Source organism: Somniosus microcephalus, chromosome 2 (assembly GCF_052327205.1).
Source record: "Somniosus microcephalus isolate GS21.2 chromosome 2, FLI_Smic_1.0, whole genome shotgun sequence".
Lineage (NCBI taxonomy): Eukaryota > Metazoa > Chordata > Chondrichthyes > Squaliformes > Somniosidae > Somniosus > Somniosus microcephalus.
The window spans coordinates 46,244,849-46,266,979 of NC_140988.1; the positions used below are offsets into that span (position 1 = coordinate 46,244,849).

A 22,131-nucleotide genomic window follows, 5' to 3' on the forward strand; every position below is an offset into this window, starting at 1 on the left:
CTGTTAACCGGCAAAATTCAGGAGTAGGTTCAGGTTAAGTTTTACTTCATATTAGTGGCCACTCCTGGATCTGTGGCTGTGTAACTGGGGTTCCTGCACTTGTTGCTAAACAACAGGGACGCATGGTCTGTGGCCGGAGTTCCTGCACCTGTTGCTAAGCAACAGGGAAGCCTGGATTTGTTGCTGTGTACAGAGCTCTCGTACCTTTTAACAATACCTCTCTGTAATCCGGACTTTTTGATAAACTGGCACCACGCCGGTCCCGTCGGTGCCGGATAAAAAAAGGAGTTTCCTGTACAAACTAAAGTGTTTTAAAAGTTTGCAGAGAACGTTTCAAGAGATTGTAGCATTTCAAAATACATATTTGAGGACTTTAGTCTAATTTAAAAGGAAACTCAAGAAAAAAGGGTCATATTCAATTCCTTAGCTGAATTTGGTTTAGCTAAAAAGTGAACTATGCCTTCGCACAGAGCCTTTAAATTGTGGATTTGTTTGAAAGCAAGACTGTCTACCTTGTAGAGTCCTCATTCTTTTGATCGATGACATGCCTTACACAACGCAAGATCTATCCAATCTTCATTTGTTCTGGGAATCACAGAGGTATTTTGACCAGCTGCTGTTATAACTATCCCATGTGAACTGCTGCTTCTGACAGTATGAAGGAAGGCTTAAAGCCTGCATGATAACTCAAATCGCTTTAACCCACACTATCCTAATACAACATCCTTAAAAATTCCTAACCTTAAAACACCAATAACAATTCCAACAGAGCCCAAGGGGATGGTTATGAAGGATGCTATCATTTGAAGAATGACAAAGACCTTACAAGGTAGGTAATCTTATTTTGGTCATTCAGGCATTCCTCACACACAGTAGTATGCATTTAGGAGGATGGAAGCCATAGCTGGGACATTGCAAACCCTGCTGCCAGAACAAAGCTGCCAAAAATATGGCCCAGAGTGCTGGTCTCTGTGAAACATGAAGTTTATAGTGGAGGGGGAAATTGTCCAATGAAAAAAATGCAGAGACTCCCTCCCTCTACACAAGGCCTGTTTGCATTTCAGAATTGGGAAAAATGAATGCAATAGAATCAAAGAAGCCAATGACTAATGGAGAGAATTTGTTTGTTGCTAAGTGTTCTGCCAATCACTGCCCGATCACCATGTAACAGACCTCCCCAGGGAAATGAAATCACCTGCAGCAGTGCAGAGTAAAGAAGTGGAGCCCAGAGAGGATGGATCAAGGATAACGTGACATGTCAAAGGTGCCAAAGCTGGATCATAACTGTCTCCGCTAGGAAGGAGTCAACAATATCTTCCAGTTTGGACGTCCTCGGGGAGAAGAAAACAGATGGAGACCACTGTGCGGATATTGCCCAGCTTGTCCTAGCTGAAGACAAGGGCCCTATCTAAACAGATTGGACAAGTTTGAAGTTCAGTCAACTTGTTTGGAGCCTCCAAGTGACCGATGCTTATTTAGAGAATGTTTTTGTTTAGGTGCTCTCTTCCTAGTAATAGAAAAAACCCTTCAACAACTAGGCTAGAAATAACTATGGAGGCTGCTGCATAAATTGACATGTGCTTTTAAGACCCTGATGCTGTAAGTTGATCTACATATTTAGCTGAACCAGTCAAAGAAAGCCAATAAGACCAAAGGCAATCTGGAGGTTGATTTATCAGGAGTACTCGTATACAACAGGCCATGAGCTGAGAGTTCTGCCTCCTTCCTAAAATAATTCAAATGGGAGCAATCCATTCGTCTCTATGTTCTAGATTGACAGATGACAGCTTCTTCCCCACAGGGAAAGGTAGACTGGTTGTGGCCAGAATAATCTAGACCAAATAGACTGAACGTTGTCCTAGAAAATATATATTTTCTTTTTAAGAAAGAGCTTTTACCTCAGTTTACATCTGCCATTTCCATCATTCAAAGCTAAGGAGTCTTACTAGGGTAGCAGATACAAATTTAGCAAGTGTATGGATCATGAGTTGTGAAGAAACAATTTAAGCAATTCTCATGAACAACTGCATCAGAAAGTGGGCCATCACACTTCTGACACTGTTTTACAGCCTTAGAATCAATGGGCCAGCCATGAATTCCTATCTCAAAGTCTTGGATCTGGACTGAGTACCAAGTCTGGGCAATAAAACAAAGATCTCGCCCAAGCAATGCTATTTCTTTCCACCCCAAATTTCTTTGGTACAAATAAAACTTAAGTGCATCGGAGGTCCCCTGCTCTAATTATATGGTGACCTTATGCTAAAGTTTGAACCCTGCTCAAAGCCAGGGTAGAGTTCTGTTTTATACACGACTAGGAGGCTAAGTCCAAGGGACAAAACTTGAGGTATCAATCTCCCAGCATGAGGGGGAAAAAAAAGCACCCTGCTCCAGGCCACATGATATTTTTGTTGTTGTAGTTGTTACCATCTGATGATATCCAGAACAAAAAAAAAACAAAAAGTCCAAAGATGTGCAGGTTAGGTTGATTTGGCTATGATAAATTGACCCTTAGTGTTAGGGGATTAAATACGTGGGCTTACGGGGATAGGGTGGGATATGTGTCGGTGCAGGCTCGATGGGCCGAGGTGGCCTCTATCTGCACTGTAGATTCTGTGATTCTGTGTGTGACTGAGAATCTCAGGTATTTATTGCTTTACAGACTAGGCCTCCATTGAGAACAGCCTGAAACTGATAAATATCCCACAGTAAGACTAGATTCCTGGAGTGACAGAGAAATTGCCCCCCTCCAAGCATGCACAGAGGAATCAACGAGAAGAGAAACTAACAGATAAAAGTATAACTAAGCATTTAAAAGAGATACGTGCTGCTTTTCACTCCTAGAATTAGAGGTCTGGTCCTGGACGTCAAACAAAAGTGACACTGGGAGTTTGGAGAATTTTCTCAAAATTGGTGTTGGGGGTGGGGGTGAGGGTCCAGTACAAGAACTGAACTATCCTGCAGGTCCTGGGAATTTATACAAGGCAGGTGCAAAGGGTCACATTGGGGACAATCCTGACTACATCACAATGGGATTCCTCAGAAGCATCAAGGACACCAATGAATGTAGGTGCTGATTCAGAATTACAACCATTATGCAAACAATCCAGCATTTCTAGTACAGTCATAAGATTTAACAAAATTTGAACATGGATAGATAAAGCAGAATATTCAATTTCTTGGGAGGAGAACGAGATGGATTAAACATGAGGGGATACATGGGTACACAAGCATGCATTACTAAAGTACTTACATTTGATCTTTAGGTTTCCTATAGCCATGTAACAATACTGTCAAGGGAAATAGCTACTTTCACAACGTGCTTTAAAACAGATATGAACGGGAGCACAGATTCAAATAAATACATCTGCATATTCAGTATTAAAGCTAGAGGATAAATCTATACATATCCTAACTGCTATAAGTAGCGCAGCATAATATTTAAATAGGTCATTTGATCAACTGGATTTTTTCTTTTGAAAAGTAATCTGACCTAGAGGATACAAGGAAGAAATTGGCAAAGGCTCAAATCCTAAATAGTGGGAAAATTATTCCTTCCCAACCCTTGGTAACAAATAGCTATCTGGATCATCAAAAACAGCTAACACTATACGTATGTAGATTAACTACTTTATAATAAAAAAATGATCTGCATCTGCCTGCTTCACCCAATTCTTGTGCCAATATAAACAGATTGAAGGTTACTATAAAGTATAGACACAGATGACCAAATATTCTATGGAGCACTGTAGCTCCCACTTTGTTCCGAAAAAAAGAATAAAACGTGCTGGAACTGAATGTTATTTGGATAACCTAGAGTTTTTGCTCAATTGTTTTCAAGGTTACAAAGAAATTTAGTATTCAGGAGCTTTACTCATTCACTATTTGTCACTATCAAAAGATTAAATATGTTTAGAGTTCAGGTTGGCCCAGAGCGCAGCACTATCAATGGACAGTGCATTTGAGTGCCGTGACATGAAATTGATTCAACGCCTCATTCTTTGGATGTATCAATTTCAGTAACATTGGTGCAGGGAAGCACTGAGTAGAGGGAAGCCTTCACCCAAGTCTCTTGCATTCCTACTGTCAGCTGGCTAAATACTGCATTGGCAGTGGCCTGGAAGCAGACACCTGTACACAGGCATCGCCTGGGAAGGATTCAAACATGAAGAAAACCAGGTGAACAGAAGGCAATAAACTCGCAAAAGAGTGCAAATAAAATTAGGGCAAATCCATGGCAGTACAAACAGCATACAATCTTTTGGAAGGAATAGGCCAAGTAGGTTATTCCATACTTCATTCACTTATATCTACTACTTCTGCCCACGTTATTTTCTTGAATATTGCTCAAGGAGCGCTGATTATAATTAAAGGGATCTGACTTAAAGTTGAATCTAATAGTCCAAAGGAGATGAATTTGCATTAGATATAATAGTTAATTACTAGATGTTTTGTCCCACAGTCTCAGCTGGTTAAGGTAGTGAGTAGCTGAGCGATACAAACTACGTTCAATAACATGGATTTCACTAAGTGATCGTATTGCAACTAAAGTAATGGCAGGCACACCACAGTTGGCCTCAATGTCCCAGGTTTTTGGGGAAGGGGGCAGCAAAACAACTCATTCACTATCCAGTGAACCCTACTGGAAGTGCACATGTGGAAGTGCACATGTAGACAGGATTGGGCTCAGCTGTAGTGCCGATCAACACTCATGCATGAAGAAGGGCCACTTGGAAGAGATACTGAAGGGTGACCAGAGCCCTTTGATTCTTATATCCTAAAGAGATTCACTCTTTGCTTGGATATGAGTGAGCGAGGTGAAGAAAATTGGAGGGAAAAAAACCTCCCTTTTATGTTGTCCGTGTCTTCACTATTCAGGGCTTAGGACTTCAAACAGGACAGGTTCCTCCATTAAAGTAAACAGCATTCATCTTTGAAATTATTTTTAAGAATCAAGTTAAATTCTTTAATTTAAAAAAATATGGACATGATTCCCTCTTTAAAAAATGAACATGACAACAAATAAAAACTTACAATACATCCAGAAACGGCTGTACCATTTTTCTTTTAAAAGAAAAAGCTTTACTTCCCAAGGTTGTTTTAGAAAATGTAGTTTATTGATCTGACCTCTATCAACTAGTCAGGAAACAGCCCTTTGAAATCACAATTCCAAACTAAGCTTTCTCAAAATATTTAGTGTAGCTTTGCAGCATTTACTGTCACAGTAAAATTTATAAATGTTCACAAAGGATATAGTAAGGATTTTCCAGAAGAAGTGATCCAATGCATGCTTCCTTTATCATTGGACGGGCCATCAAAGTGCGTCTTCGCCAGTAAAACTAGGAATAGTTTGAAGGGAAATATGTTAAATGAAATTCTTAGTGTGTAAAGAATTTAATTAAAAGCCACGAACAACTTAAGGTGACAACACTTTTAAACCCAGTCATGTCACTTTTCAAGTCAATACGCACTTATTGTGAGATTACTACAAGTAACACAATTTATAACATCCAGATTTATATTTTCTTATTTTGTAACCAACCCCGAGCTTTCTTCCCCTCCCTGAAAAATACACTCCTGAAGTTTTTGTGTACACGTACACAGTTACTGCAACTATGTAGTAAATATGCAGGAGTTTCACATTTCGGGAGCGAAATGAAAATGGTGTAAATACCGACACTCAAAGCAATGTTAGAACTTTCAGTCCTGATTATACAGTAGAATCCAGGTAGAGTCATCAATATGGCCAGGCGCCCAAATCATCATCACTATAACTGACTGACCATTGCAGCCAATTCTCTATGTACTGGGACTTAGTTGTGACATGTGAAAATTGTGTGTTCATCTCAACATTTTAAGATAAACAGAGTTTAATAAGAAATTCACTCAAACTGTTCGTTTACTCAGCAGCCCTGCAGGGCATTATAGGAGTCCAGCACAAAGGAAAAACTGTGCCTAAGATTTTGGCAAAAGGGATTTGAAACTTCTATCCACATGATCAAGACAAGCAGATTCCCCAGTGCTACAAAGGCTGCAACTCACTCCAAATTGCTACTTTGTTAGCTGGCTAAAACCTTTTACAAGCTCAGTCACCAACAAAACTTAGTATCTGGTAGCAAAAGCCCAAATTGAGGTGTAGTTCCCAAGGATCCTGGCAGACCACCTACACCCTGCATAAGCAGCCATTCTGTAAGAGAGCCGGAATAATGGGTGTTGGCAGGCAAATCCACCACGGAGGTCACCATCACCATGTTTGACCCTGTCTGTGTACATGTACTTTCTAGGAAGGGGTCACAAGCTAACAATTTGGAGCTGGAACCCTGTATGACTTTTCCCTTCATTAGCCCAGGTATGCTTACAGCAATGTAGGATCTCAATCACAGCTCAGGTGGCAATCAGTTAACTCAGCACAGACTAGGAGTAAAATGTGGGCCTTCATGACTTGTGCTCCTTAGTACCATACCAAGTAGTACATTCACCAATTTTTTTTTTTGGGGGGGGGGGGGGGGGGTGGGGGGGGGGCCTGGTTGGAGGAAGATAGGGCGGAGAAATTAGAACAGTTCCTTTTCTTTATGAAACATGCAAACCAATTTTTCTGAAGGTGCGGACTTGTTGCTGGGGTACGGTTCCACAGGCATTAGTCATTCTCCAGCACCTCGCTCAAGTGCCCATTAATGTGCTGCAGAATGCTAGCAGGCTATTCAACCATTTTGGGGGGGGGGGGTTAACACAACCGAGTCCAATCCTATCATCAGGCATCCAGAATAGTCGGTATTATACTCGAGGAGTTTGGCATGGTGCATAGGGAGCAAGAGAGATGAAGGAGAGAAACTTTTTTGAAAAGCAAGGGCAGGATCTGGGTCAACTATAATGTCCCCTCACAATCAAGTAACCCACTGGTACTTTGTCAAGACTTCTATATGAAAAATGATCACTTGTGTGACCAGCATTCGTGGAATCACATTCTAGCAAAAGGTCAATGTATTTTAAAAAGAGAGCAAATATTTGCAGCAAAGAAATAAATAATGCTGCGAATACAAAAATAACCCCATCACAATTTTAAATTTGTTTTAAAGGTACAATACTGTCATGTATTTAAGAAATCATACATCAGGCTACTTTACATTAATTACTTCAGAAAAACTTAAAACAATCACTGTTACTCTCTCCACTTACATGGTCTCCAGTGCCAGCCAGATGAACACATACAGGTCGGTATTTACTCTTCCATTCTTTCGGAACTATAAACTGAAACCTGCAGCAATGGCAGTGTGAGTAACTTCACGTGGCTAGTTGTACATTGATGTGATAATCATAAATCCTAAACAGAACCTAGACTGAAAAAAACATCTGATATATACTTAATATCTTAGAAAGCTAACATGCAAACTGTATTGTCTGTTCAGTGTGAAGAAACACAATTTTAAATATGCTTAATATATTTCAATTTATTATTAATCAGCACCATATTTTGGCCTTTTCTCCAGATAAAGTAGTAAGGACTTGGTAAAAACAATCTTTAGATTGAGAATAGATTATGCTAAATCTTGAATTCTGTTGGCATAGTTTTCCCCTCCTTACCCCCGATTAATCCACAGCAACATCAAATTCAGTCCAATCCTGACCTTAACAAGATATCTATGTATATATATTCACTTTTAAACAGGAATTACTATAGTGACCATATATAGGATACTCGCCATTTTTTCCCACCCCAAGCCCAAAGAAATTGAGACCATTTCTAACACCACCCCAAATGATATCAGCCCAACTGAGATCACAGAAACCTGGGACCCTTCTGTTCTGTACTGCTCAGTACTACACTATACAGTGCACTTACCCAGTGGGCTATCAGGTGGTTACTTAATTTTAATTATTGGATGTTGAGTACCACAAATTTTTTTCACAATATGTTGAAATTATTATTTTTTATTGGCTGTTAGTTGGTCTTTAGTGATGCAATAATTATTATGTTAATTATCTGAGTAATCCATCTATAAACAAATGTACTATTCAAATTTTGTAACTATCCAAAAATATTTTCAGTGCTACATTTTGCATAACCAAGACTACAATGTATTGTGATATAATGCATAACTAAAATAAACACAGAACTTGACAGTATTATATTGAACAGTAGATCTTCAAATCTTCAACATGACAGGGGGTGGAAATTTATGTGATCTTGTGAATGATCTTGACAAAGCACAGGCTGAAGATTTGTATTTGTTTATGTGACTTTGAGCTAGTCATCATTAATCTTTGAGGCTAGAAATTATTCTTGGCCTCTAAATATGTAGTGGCATACTGAAATCTTCATCACACTGTTACAGAAACTGTTGGGTGAAAGCCCTTAAACGTGGCCAGAGACAATTAGCCACAGATTCATCAATTTGTCAATGCAGTGTGAAGCGAGATAGCCAGGATAGCGATAGGAAGCGGGACAATGAGCCCAAGATGGTAAACAGGTTAGCATCTGGTGTTTTGTAGGAACCACCTCATTTCTGGGGGGGGGGTCTTGTTCACAATAACTACTGTCACATTATAATGAATCATCCAGGACAGTATGCATGATTAAAGGCCTATAAAGATTGAGTTTTCCTTCACAATTTTGAGACAAGAACGAAAGGTTTGATGATGATTACATCTCTACCCATAGGAAAAACGGGGTATATGCGTTTATTTCTCTGTATGACTACTGCTTAAGAGACATTGAGTATGTCAAGACTTGGCCGCGCGCACAATAAAAGGTTTAAGTTGCAATCATATTTGGTGTCAGATTCAAATTCTCATAACGAGCCTCCTCCCATCTTACTTCATCCGAGCCAAACATATCCTTCTACTCCTTTTTCCTGCATGTACTTATCTAGCTTCTCCCCTTGAATGCGTCTGTGTTATTCGCCTCAACCACTCCATGAGGTAGCGAGTTCAACATTCTCACCATTCTAGGTAAAGAAGTTTCTTGAATTCCTTATTAGATTTATCGGTGACTATCTTGTGGCACCTAGTTTTGGAATCCCCACAAGTGGAAACATTCACTATGTCTACCCCATCAAACCCCTTCATAGCAGCAACATGTATTTATGTAGCACCTTTAACCCCTTTAAGGCGCTTCACAATTTCACAACTTAATTTTGAAGACCTCTACCAGGTCATCTCTCAGTCTTCCTATTTCTGGAGAAATAAAAACCCAGCTTATTCAGTCTTGCCCTATAGTTGTACCCTCTTAGCTCTGGTATCATCCTTGTAATTTTTTATTTTGCATTTTTTCTCGTGCTTCTATATCCTTTTAGTAATATGGAAACCAGAACTGTGCACAATACTCGAAGTGTGGTCTAACCAAGGTTCTATAAGCTTAGCATAACTTGTCTTTTCAATTCTATAACTCTAGAAATGAACCCCAATGCTTTGTTTGCACTTTTTATAGCTTTGTTAACCTGTGTTGCTACTTTTAATTATTTGTGAATCTGTACCTCTAGATCCCTTTGCAACTCTACCCCATTTAGACTCTTATTTTCAAAGGCGTAGGTGGTGTCCTTATTCCTCCCGCCAAAATGCATGACCTCACACTTATATTGAAATTCATTTACCATTTACACGCCCATTCTGCAAGTTTGTTAACTCCTTCCTCAGTATTAACTATACCACTAATTTAGTGTCATCTGCAAATTGATATTGTACTTCAGAGTTCAAATCATTTATGGAGATGCATCTGCAACAGGTAGATTGGCGAGGACTTGATCAACTAGGATTTTCCCCTCATGTTGGTTCTCTCACCATCTGTCGCAGGTCCAATCTGGCAGCTGTGTCCTTCAGGACTCTGCCAACTTGGTCAGTAGTGGAGCAACTGAGCCGCTCGGTGATGGACACTGAAGTCCCCCACCCAGAGTACATTCTGTGCCCTTGCTATGCTCAGTGCTTCCTCCAAGTGGTGTCCAACATGGAGGAGCACTGATTCATCAGCTGAGGGAGGGTAGGAGGTGGTAATCAGCAGGTTTCCTTGCCCATGTTTGACCTGATGCCATGAGACTTAATGGGGTCCAGAGCAATGTTCCCTCTAATATTTTTTGGCACCCATGGCCCCTTTAAGGGGCTGTGCAGGCCATTCAAAATACTGGGCACATGCGATTTTTACATTGAAAAGCTGGCTATGCAGGATGCTTGGAGCCCACGCAGCTTAAAAGGGAAGTTGGTCCGGAGTCAATGTTGAGGACTCCCAGGACCACTCCTTCCCAGCTATATACCACTGCACCGCTACCTCTGGTGGGTCTGTCCTGCCAGTGGGACAGGACATACCCAGGGATAGTGATGGCAGTGTCAGGGACGTTGGCTGAAAGGTATGATTCTGTGAATAGGACTGTCAGGCTGTTGCTTGACTAGTCTGTGGGACAGTTCTCCTAATTTTGGCACAAATCTCCAGATGTTAGTGAGGAGGACTTTTCAAGGTTGACTGGGTATGCCTTTGCCATGTCCGAATCCAGGGCCTAGGTTGATCACACGTGGTCCGTCTGGTTTTATTCTTATTGTTTTTACTAGCAGTCTGATGCAACTGAATGGCTTGCTAGGCCATTTCAGAGGGCAGTTAAGAGTCAACCACATTGCTGTGGGTCTGGAGTCACATATAGGCCAGACCGGGTAAGGGCGAGAGATTTCATTCCTTAAAGGACAGTGAAGCGGATGTCAAGACGCAAAGATTTAAACAAATAGTACCAGGGATGAGGGAATTATGTGGTGGAGAGTCTAGAGAAGCTGGGATTGTTCTCCTTAGAACAAGGAAGGTCAAGATGAGATTTAATAGACGTGTTCAAAATTATGAGGGGATTAGATAGGGAGAAACTGTTTCCACTGGCAGGAGGGCGGATAACCAGAGGACATAGATTTAAGATAATTGGCAAAAAAGCCAGAGGGGAGATGGAGAATTTTTTTTTTAACTCAGCGAGTTATGATCTGGAATGCACTGCCTGAACAGGCGGTGAAAACAGATTGAATAGTAACTTTCAAGAGGGAATTGGATATACTTAAAAAGGGAAAACAATTCAGGGCTATGGAAAGAGCAGGGGAATAGGACTAATAGGTACCTCTTTCAGAGAACCAGCACAGGAATGATGGGCCGATTGGCCTCCTTCTGTGCTATATGATTCTAAGTTTAATTAGTTTATTATCTCCCTCCTTTCTATCTTAAATGTCTTGATATCATTTTGATCTCTTCGTATGTCATGTCCACCTTGTTAGTTTCCCTGGTAAAAGTAACTATTCAATATTCCTGGCATTTCACAGTCATTAGCTATGAGTTTCTCTTTTGCATCCCTTAGTGGTCCTATCCTTATCTTAATTTTACTTTTGTTATTTGTGTGTCTGTAGAATACTTAACAATTTATTTTTATATTCGTAATTCCTCTTTGCTTTCCCAATTGTTTTCTTGACTTCTTTCCTAACCTATTTGTATTCCCTTTTGTCAATGTACTTAAGTGTACACCTTTTTAAAAATGTTAATGTTATCCTTATCTCTTTATCCATCCATGATGTCGTGTTATTGGCTAGTTTGCCCATGTTTTTTAGCTAAATTTACTTCTCCTGAACTCTATTGATCATCTTTTTAAATATTTCCCACTGCTGTTCTATCTCAATATTTTATCTAGTTTACCTTCCTCATCCCCCTCAATTAACTTTTTCCAACCTTTGTCTCACTCATGTCTCTCTCAAATCATGAGCTTAATCCGTATTGTGTTGTGATCACTATTGCTTAGATGCTCCCCTTTGCTTACTTCTCTTATCTGCTCTGGTTCATTTCCCATTACTAAATGCAGCAGTGAGTCCTCTCTTGTTGGGCTTCAGTTTCACTTCTGCAACCTCCCAGCAGGATCAGCATCCTTATTGTTTCTGGATATTGATCAAAAGCAATCAACCTTAATAACTTAGTGTTGGCTAAGTATTGCTCTACACTTCTAAATTAAAGGCTAGCCACCTTGCTAAGAATCCAGAAACAAAAGATGTGATCCCACTGAAAGGAGTAAATGCCCATCAGCCTCCACCTAATTCAAAGTATCAGGTCACAACAACCTGCTGTAGGACCATTGCATCTGAATAGTTTGATTAGGGAAACATTTTGCTTCATAGATACTTACCCATAGAATACCCTTCCCCTTAAACAGTGTTAATAGGCGTAATTAGAAGTTACCTAAAAAATGTCACGATGAAGAATTGTGATAGATAGTTAATTGTGACAAGAGTGGTCTGCACAGAGTGGTCTTAAACAGAGTGCATCATAGAGTGTTTAAGTTGCGAATTTGGAGAGTGGGAATTCAGTATAGATGGAGAAGGAGATGCTGCTTTTTGCCTCCAATACTTGTAGTGATTTGTGTTAAAGGTAAATATTTAATTTATCTACCTATAACTTAAACTAGATCAAGTAATTTTCTAAAAAAACAAACCTATAAGCCAAGTTGATTAAATGCATAAACTTTAATTAATTAAATGAAACAAACAAGGTTATATAGGGATGGCAGGGCAGGTGGTGTGCTGCAACTACAGCATGTGGGAGTTTGTGGAGAGCATCACGAACCCGGACGACCACTTCGGCAGTAAGTGTTTGCATCTCGAGGAACTTCAACTCAGAGTTGTTGAGCTGGAGTCTGAGGTGCAGACATTGCAGGGCATCAGGGAGGGGGAAGAGTTACCTGGACACTTTGAACCAGGATGCTGTCACACCTCTTAAGGTAGGTAGTGGTACAGGTCTGGTTAGTGGTCAGGGACAGGAGGGTGTGACTGCGTATCAGACAGGTAAGAGGACCCCAGGTGCAGCGCTGGAGGAGCCTCGGCCTTTGACCTTATCCAACAGGTACGAGGTTCTTGATGCCTGTGTGGATGAGGGCAAAGTCTGCAGAGTGGAAGAGCAAACTGACCACGGCACTGTGGTACAGGAGGCCATAAAGTGTTTGGGGGGGGGGGGGGGGGGTGAAAAGGAATGTTGTAGTGGTAGGGGACAGTACACTCGAGGATAATGTTCTCTGCAGTAGTGATCGGGAGTTCCGAAGGCTGTGTTGCCTGCCAGGGTTAAGGATATCTCCTCACGGCAGAAGAACTTGGGAGGGGGAGGATCCAGTTGTCGTGGTCTACGTAGGAACCAACAACATAGGTAGAACTAGGAATGAGGTTCCAGAGAATTTGAGGAGCTAATGTCAAAATTAAAATGCAGAACCTCAGATAATAACCACTGGATTGTTACCCGAGACACGTGCAAATTGGCATAGGGACAAGCAGCTCACGTTTGCATTTATATCATACTAGTAATGCAAATTAATGGAAACTCGGTTACATAAATGACCATTCAGGATGTCATTGGAAAACACTTGGAACATTGAGTGTATCTGTACATCCCAGCCAGAAGGATCCAACAATTATTTTTACCTTGTTAAATAAGGAGAAATTTCACACAGCTCAGGAAAAAAATGCAAAAACATTGAGGATTCATTAGTATGCCTTTATTTCCTTACCTAGCTTTGACAGATTCAGCTGGCATAATCCCTGGTAGATAATGATCCAGTGGAGACACGAAGTGTCCATCCATGATCTGACAATCAGCCTGTTCTTCCATCTGTAACAAACAGCTTTCAGTTACTATTTTATTCCTTTGTGAACACAAAAAAACGATTTCTTTTTTGAAGTTTAATGGTTATTATCTCACTTCTCAAGTTTTCCCAAAACATAGAGGCCTGGATTTTGCTCTCAGCAGCAAAGGAACGGCGTTCGCCATTCACCTCACGGACAGCTGCCCAGAGTTTCCTCGGGCTTTTGAGCATAGACTTGCTCTATTCAGACATCTGATCCAGAGAGAGACAGACACAATTCCTGAACCAAGAAAGCAGACAGAGCCCCTGCCCTAACCGTCTCCATTTCACCATGGATGTCCAGTCATCTACACACCTATAACTCCCACCAGGAATGCCCGAGTGCCCTCCGCTTCTTCCTTTAACGTAGGCCCAGTCACCATCCACCACCACCTTCCTCTGCCTGGCTGAACTTCTCCTTTGACTCTATTCACTTGCTCCAAATAAAAGATGTTGCTATGGGAACACTTTTGGGTCCTAGCTATGCCTGCCTTTTTGTGGGATATGTCGACCATGATTTGGTCCAGTCCTACTCTGGTCCCCTCCCTCATCTCTTTTTCTAGTACTGATGACTGTATTGGTGCTATTTCCTGCTCTCAGCCCAAACTGAAAAATGTCATCAACTTTGAATCCAATTTTGCCTTCACATGGTCAATTTCAGACTCTCCCTTTCCTTCCTCAACTTCCCTATCTCCATTTCTGGGTATTGGCTGTCGACCAATATCCACTACAAACCCACTGACTCCCACAGCTACCTTGATTACACTTCCTCCCACCCAGCTTCCTGTAAAGCTATTCCATTCTCCCAGTTTCTCCACCTCATCTGTTCTGAAGATACCACCTGCCATACTAGTGGTTCCTTTGTGTCTTCCTTTTTCTTCAACCGAGGATTCCATTCCACCGTGGTTGATAGAGCCCTCGACCATGTCCCTCCCATTTGCCGCACTTCTGCTCTCACCACTTCCCCTCCCTCCCAGAACCACGATCGGGTTCCCTCTTGTCCTCACTTTCCACTCCACCAGCCTCAGCATTCAACAGATAATCCTCCGCCATCTCCAAACACATCTTCACCTCCCTTCCCAGCATTCCAAAGGGACCATTCCCTCCACAACACCCTGGTCCACTCCTCAAATCACCCCCAATATTCCCTCCCCTTCCCACAGTGCCTTTCTGTGCAAGTGCAGGAGATGAAACACTTGCCTTTTACCTCCTCCCTTCCCACCATTCTCCCTTCTACAAAACATTTATCAAGGCTTTTCTCTCCCAAAGTCTGCATCCTTTTTTAAATCCTTATTTGCATAATTCTACATGAATGAGGACACGTGTCAGCAAGCAATAAGGTTATGGTTGCTGCAACCTACCCAGTCCCTATCTATGAGATTGGTGGGTAGCAGTCACTAGCAAGAATGGTGGACAATTTATCCTTGGGGTAATGAGACCAATTGCATGCTTCCATTGCTATTCTATTGGAGTATAGATAAGTTTGCGCTGGCCAAGGACCTTGCTGGTTTGAATTGTTCAAGCCAAAAAAAGTCAGGAATTTCCTAGAACGACATAATCAGCAAATTTTGCCATAAGGTACGCTGGTTCGTGCACCAATCTTCCTGATGCAAACTTGTGCCATGATTTCCTGGGAAACTACTTGGCATACACCGCAGCAAACATAGTGGCTTTCCATAGATTACAGAAGCGACGTGACCAATGCCAGGTCCCAGGCACCTTGGGTGGAAGCACTACAAAAACTCAGAACATGCATCTGATATACCTATCAATTCGTCCAATAAAAAGCGACGAGTTAGGAACGTAACTAAAGGTTTTTATTGACTAAATAACAGAGCCCACCCTCGTGGGTGATCGGGTCCAACAAGGAGGAATACCAGCCAGTCGACTACCTTTATACCTGGGCAGGTAGGTGGAGCCATGGGCGGAGTCGGAGGTGGTCAGCCCAGGTATAACAGCGCGACAAGAGGCGACCTCGTATAGTGATACAACAGTGAGAACTATAGTGTAACGATAAAAGTGGTTTACCACATTCACCCCTTGTTTAGATTTGAGTCCGGCGGGGTGAAGTGTACTACCAGTTCTGGTATGTCAGTCTGTCCGGAGGCCTCGTAAGCCTCTCCGATCGTCGCAGCGGCGGTGCTGCATTATTCGGTGTTAATTGCTGGTGTCTGCGTGGTCGGCGAAGGCTCGTGGGGTCTCCGGCATGCCGTCTACCTGGGCTGGAATTGGGGGGGTGGTGGGGGGGGGGGGGGGGGGTAAAGGTGGTGTCTCCGGAGTGCCCGAGGGTGCGAGGTCTCGTAAGGAGACAGTGTCCTCCCGCCCGTCTGGGTAAGCCACGTAGGCGTACTGGGGGTTGGCGTGCAGGAGGTTCACCCTCTCGACCAGGGGGTCCGTTTTATGGGCCCTCACGTGCTTTCGCAGCAAGACGGGCCCCGGAGAGGTCAGCCAGGTTGGTAGAGTGGTTCCCGTAGTCGACTTCCTGGGGAAAACAAACATTCGTTCATGGGGGGGTGGCGTTAACGGCAGTGCAAAGTAGTGACCGGATGGAGTGCAGCGCTGTCGGGAGGACTTCCTGCCAGCGGGAGGTTGGGAGGCCCTTAGACTTTAAGGCTAAGAGGACGGCCTTCCATACCGTCGCGTTCTCTCTTTCCACCTGGCCGTTCCCTCGGGGGTTGTAGCTGGTGGTCCTACTTGCTGCAATACCTCTCGCTAGTAGGAACTGACGGAGTTCCTCGCTCATGAAGGAGGAGCCCCGGTCACTATGTATATAGTTCGGGAACCCGAACAAGGCGACGAGGTCGTTCAGGCACTTGATGACCGTGGTACTGGTCATGTCTGGGCAGGGGAAGGCAAAAGGGAAACGGGAGTACTCATCAACGATGTTGAGGAAGTACACATTGCGGTCAGATGACGGTAGAGGCCCCTTAAAGTTGATGCTCAGGCGCTCGAAGGGGCGGGTGGCCTTGATCAGGCTTGCTCTGTCCGGCCTATAGAAGTGCGGTTTGCACTCGGCGCAGGTCTGGCAGTTCCTGGTCATGGTCCTGACCTCCTCGATGGAGTAGGTCAGGTTGCGGGCCTTAATGAAATGGTAAAGTCTGGTGACCCCGGGGTGGCAGAGGTCGTTGTGGAGGGTCTGAAGTCTATCAATATGCGCGCTGGCGCATGTAATTCGTGAAAGAGCATCAGGGGGTTCGTTCAGCTTACCTGGCCGGTACAAGATATCATAATCGTAGGTGGATAGCTCGATTCTCCACCTCAAGATCTTGTCATTGATTTTGCCCCTCAGCTTGTTATTAAACATGAAAGCAACCGAACGTTGGTCGGTGAGGAGGGTAAATCGTTTACCTGCCAGGTAATGCCTCCAGCGCCGTACCGCCTCCACAATTGCCTGGGCTTCCTTCTCGACCGACGAGTGTCGGATCTCGGGGCCCTGTAGGGTCCTTGAGAAGAAGGCCACCGGCCTCCCCTCCTGGTTAAGGGTAGCGGCTAGGGCGAAGTCGGATGCATCGCTCTCCACTTGGAAGGGGATGGACTCATCCACTGCGTGCAGTGGCCTTGGCTATGTCTCCCTTGATGAGGGAGAAGGCCGCGCACGCTTCCTCCGTGAGGGGGAAGGATGTGGACTTCATGAGGGGTCTGGCTTTGTCCGCATAATTGGGCACCCATTGGGCATAGTAGGCGAAGAGCCCCAGGGTTCTCTTAAGTGCCTTAGGGCAGTGGGGGAGGGGTAGCTCCATGAGGGGGCGCATTCTTTCGGGGTCGGGGCCGATGAGTCCGTTCTCTACTACACAGCCAAGGATGGCAAGGCGCGAGGTGTTAAACACACATTTCTCCTTATTGTAGGCGAGGTTCAGCCGTTGGGCCGTACGGAGGAATTTCTCCAGATTCACGTCATGGTCCTGCCGGTCGCGGCCGCAGATGGTGACGTTATCTAGATAGGGGAATGTGGCCTGCAGTCCGTTCTGGTCAACCATCCGGTCCATCTCCCTTTGGAAGACCGAGACCCCGTTGGTGACACCGAAGGGGACCCTAAGGAAGTGGTATAGGCGCCCATTCGCCTCGAAGGCGGTGTACTGGCGGTCCTCGGGGTGGATAGGGAGTTGGTGGTAGGCCGACTTAAGGTCGATGGTCGAGAATACGCGGTATTGTGCAATCTGATTGACCATGTCAGATATGCGGGGAAGGGGGTATGCATCCAGCTGGGTGTATCTGTTTATGGTCTGGCTGTAGTCGATGACCAGGCGATTTTTATCGCCGGTCTTAACGACCACGACCTGGGCACGCCAGGGGCTGTTGCTCCCCTCGATAATGCCCTCTTTCAGGAGGCGCTGCACCTCAGAGCTAATGAAGGCTCTGTCCCCAGCGCTGTACCGCCTGCTCTTGGTAGCGACGGGTTTGCAGTCGGGGGTGAGGTTAGCGAACAGGGAAGGTGGCGGCACCTTGAGGGTGGATAGGCTGCAGGTGTTACGCGGTGGGCGGTTTAACATTCGCTGGTTGTCGACTGTGAGTGGGGGGAGGGGTCCACCGTATGCTAGGGTTACACTTTGGAGGTGGGATTGGAAGTCCAGCCCTAGTAGGACGGCAGCACAGAGCTGGGGGAGGACAAGGAGTTTAAAATTTTTATACTCCGTACCTTTAACCGACAAGGTCACAACACAGTAGCCGCTAATGTCCGTGGCGTGGGACCTCGATGCCATCGAGATTCGGTTGCGCGTTGGCAGGACAGGGAGGGAGTAGTGGCTCACCATGTCTGGGTGGATGAAGCTCTCCGTGCTTCCGCTGTCGAACAGGCAGGTCGTGGCGTGGCCGTTTACTTTGATGTCCATCATCGACTTGGACAGGTGACGGAGGCTAGTGTGTAGGTAAGCGAGTCGTTGTCGTCTGCGGGCGAGGCGGTCGTCGGGTCCGGAGGCCCGGTGGCAGTCGGGCGAGGTGGGTACAATGGCATCTCCCACGAGGTAGGACAAAATGGCGGAGAAGATGGCTGCTCCCATAACTCACGAGGCACTATTGGGGTCGGTTGCCTTGATCAAAGATGGCCACCCCCATGACTCACGTGTGGGGATGCTGGCCTCAGTTGCCTTGAAAGAAGATGGCCGCCCCCACAGTTCGCATGAGGCACTGCTGGCCTCTGAAGAGCCGCTCCTGCAGGCCTTAGAGAAGTGGCCTTTCTTCCTGCAGGTTGAGCAGGTAGAGTTCCTGGCTGGGCAGCGCGACCTCGGGTGCTTCTCCTGGTCGCAAAAGCAGCCGGCGGCCCGATCGCGGGTGCCCGATGTCGGAGCCGGTACCGGGGGTGGCGGTCCCGGTCGGGTCCGGGACGCTGACGCTGAGGTAGGTCCCGGGGGCGGCGCTGCGAAGGGTATTGCGGTAGGGGTCGGGCCCGAGTCCCAGGGTCGCGAGCAGTACCCGGAAAACGCCTCCTGGTCCTGATGGGCCACCTCTAGGGAGAGAGCGAGGGCTTCAGCTTTGTCCAGGTCGAGGTCTTTAGCTTCAAGCAGTCTTTGCCGTGAGTAGTCGGACCGTAGGCCTTTCACAAAGGCATCGCGGATATTATCTTCCGTATTTTCAACAGCCGTCACCGCTTTAAAGTCACAGTTTCTGCCGAGTGCTCTTAGCGCCCGTAAAAATTCAGCTACAGACTCTCCTGGCTGTTGCGGGCGGGATCTTAGGAGGTGCCTGGTGTACATGTAATTTACCGGGCTCCGGTACTGCTGTTTCAGTAGGTTGATAGCGGCCTCGTATGTAGTCGTGTCCTGGATGAGTGCGTATACTCTCGGGCTCGCTTGGGCGTTCAGAACTCTTAGTTTGGATCTCTGAGGGACGCCGGATTCTTCCAGGTAGGATTCGAAGCAGCCCAGCCAGTGTTTGAAGTCGAGGGCTGAGTTTGCTGCCTGTGGGTTTAGATCCAGGTACGGTGGTTTGAGGGCTTGCAGCCAAGCCGGCTGGTGTGGCTGGTGTAGCCCGGTGTCTGAAAGCTGCTGTGGCTGTGCTTCTGGGAGGGCTTCTGGCTGGCCAGTAGTAGACATCTTTAAAATTTAGTCAATAAAATTGATATACCTATCAATTCGTCCAATAAAAAGCGACGAGTTAGGAACGTAACTAAAGGTTTTTATTGACTAAATAACAGAGCCCACCCTCGTGGGTGATCGGGTCCAACAAGGAGGAATACCAGCCAGTCGACTACCTTTATACCTGGGCAGGTAGGTGGAGCCATGGGCGGAGTCGGAGGTGGTCAGCCCAGGTATAACAGCGCGACAAGAGGCGACCTCGTATAGTGATACAACAGTGAGAACAGTGATAACAATACAACAGTGATAACTATAGTGTAACGATAGTGAACGATAAAAGTGGTTTACCACAGCATCTATTGCCATGATGCCTCATGCGACGTGCCTCCAGCCTCTGCTTTGCTTCCACAATGATAATAGTGAATAGGGGAATGCCCAGTGGAACGGCCATTGCAACTAATTTGTCCTTCTGAATAGGGTTGGGTGGGGGGAGGGGGGGGAAAGTGGAGGTCCTAAAAATACATTCTTTAGACACTTATAGGACTCTGGTAAGGGAAACTGAAAATATTAAGAGATGAGCAAAACAAAACTCCCCAAAAAATTAATTAAAAACTGCAGAGATGAAGTTGCAATGCTTGATTGGTCCTCCCAGGCTGAGATTCATCCGAGAACCACAATTTACGCTGCTAGCAGATAACCTCGGGCCCACCTGTGTCTAGAATTTTCAATGTAACTGCATGCCACAAAAAAACTAGTGTAAATCAAGGAATCAATCCCGAAGATGTTTTGAATGGGGTGGAACTATGTTAATGAGCTTTCTAGGATTTCAGGGAATGTCTGGGCAAGGTAGTGCAGAAGTTCCCAGGAAATTAGAGTAGCGTGAAAATTGGCTTAACTCACTTACACCATATTTTCCTCAGACTTTTGTGCTGGAAACATAGATACGCTATTGTAATGGTGCAAGTTTCTAGGAAGTTCTGGCCAATACATTTAACTACTGAAACACCAGTGAGCCACTTCTACTTTACACCTAGCAATCACACCAAGTATTCCTGAGGTACTGCATGACAAGGATCAGATGCACTGCACAGCTCACTCTACGTCTTCCCAACACTCCACAAGCCTAGTATCAGGATCAGAAGCAATACTTAGCTCCCTCTACTTTGACCCAGCAATAAACTTTTCTCTCAAAGGAGCATTCTTTACTGCATCAACCAGTCATTAGCACTTGCTTTATTAAAGCTTCATACTGAAACTGAAGTCTAAAAATTCCCTTTCCAATTTCTCAATAGATTTTTTTTATTTTTTATAAAAGACCCAAGTTCAAGAGGAACATAATTTGGACAATTTACATTTGTAATCAGTTATCTCAATCAGATCCACGCAGTTGTCACTGAACTGTAGCATTTATTCATGGGATCCTATGACTTGAGGGGTTCAGGTCAATGAGTGTTATAGCTTCCAGTGCTCACTATGGAGGCACTTTGGGATGCATGGTGACATTACTGGAATGTCCAGGAAAGGAGGGAGGCAAGAGTTGAGGGTCACCAAGCCGAAGAAAATTGATGATTTTGCTAAAATGTCAAAAACGATTATGGCACATATTTTACAAAAAGGAGTACTTGAAAGCAAAGTCTAAGTGAGATACCTATTGTTCCAACTGTTTTAGTAAAAGTTCCATGGTTTCCTGGCATTATCAGAAATGGAGTGACTGCTGCCAACGACCGGAAGCTGCACAGAACCATTCTGCGCATTAATCTGGAAGCTGATATCGGTGATGTTTCTGCCTTTTATGCCCCCCCACAGAGCCCGCTCCCTTCCCAGCTTTTTTTCCTGCAGTCCCAAAGGCCCACTCCGTTCCCAGCTTTTTTCCCCCTACAGTCCCGAAGGCCCGCACCGTTCCCGGCTTTTTTTCCCCTGGAGCTCATGAGTCTCATCTTCCATCCAGTCACGCGTTCATACTGAACCAGACCATATAAATCCTTGGCGTCCTGTTTGGCCCAGAGCTCTGCTTTAAATCCCAAATCTTTTCTATCACCAAGACTGTCTATTTCCACCTGAGCATCACTGCCCGCCTCCAGCCCACCTCAGTCCTTCCAACAACTAAACCCTTATCAATGCTTTTGTCACCTCTAGAGCCAATTGTTACAATGCTCTCCCTTCTAGCCTCACAACCTCCACAAACTCCAGCTTGTCCAAAACTCAGTAGCCCATATCCTAGATGTCCATTAGCCCCATCCACGCTGATCTACACTGGCTTTATGACCCCTAAGTATTAAATTTAAACTCCTAGTTTTAAAATCTCTCCATAGCATTGTTGCCAACCCTATCTGCAACCTCCTCTAGTCTTATATCCTCCCCACACTTTTCAATCCTCTGACACTGACCTTGTGTGTGTCGCACCCTCAATTCACCACCATTGACTTCTTCCAGTTGCCTTTGCCCCATTCTCTGAAATTCCCCCTTTAAGCTGCTCTGCCTTTCCCTCAAAAACCAACTTCTTTTTATCAGGTTTT

General features: G+C 44.7%; 1 protein-coding gene across 7 annotated transcripts in view; it reads right to left on the reverse strand.

Moving 5' to 3' along the window:
* abhd18 (abhydrolase domain containing 18) overlaps positions 1-22,131 on the reverse strand; it is a 102,181-nt gene that overhangs the window by 52,357 nt on the left and 27,693 nt on the right. For all 7 annotated transcript variants that reach the window (XM_086009315.1, XM_086009349.1, XM_086009322.1 and 4 more), the window contains 4 exons: positions 13,491-13,591; positions 7,174-7,252; positions 5,250-5,336; positions 3,251-3,276 (listed from right to left, as the gene is read on the reverse strand). In XM_086009315.1, coding sequence (XP_085865441.1) covers positions 3,251-3,276; positions 5,250-5,336; positions 7,174-7,252; positions 13,491-13,591 — 293 coding nt within the window. The remainder of the gene's footprint in view (positions 1-3,250; positions 3,277-5,249; positions 5,337-7,173; positions 7,253-13,490; positions 13,592-22,131) is intronic.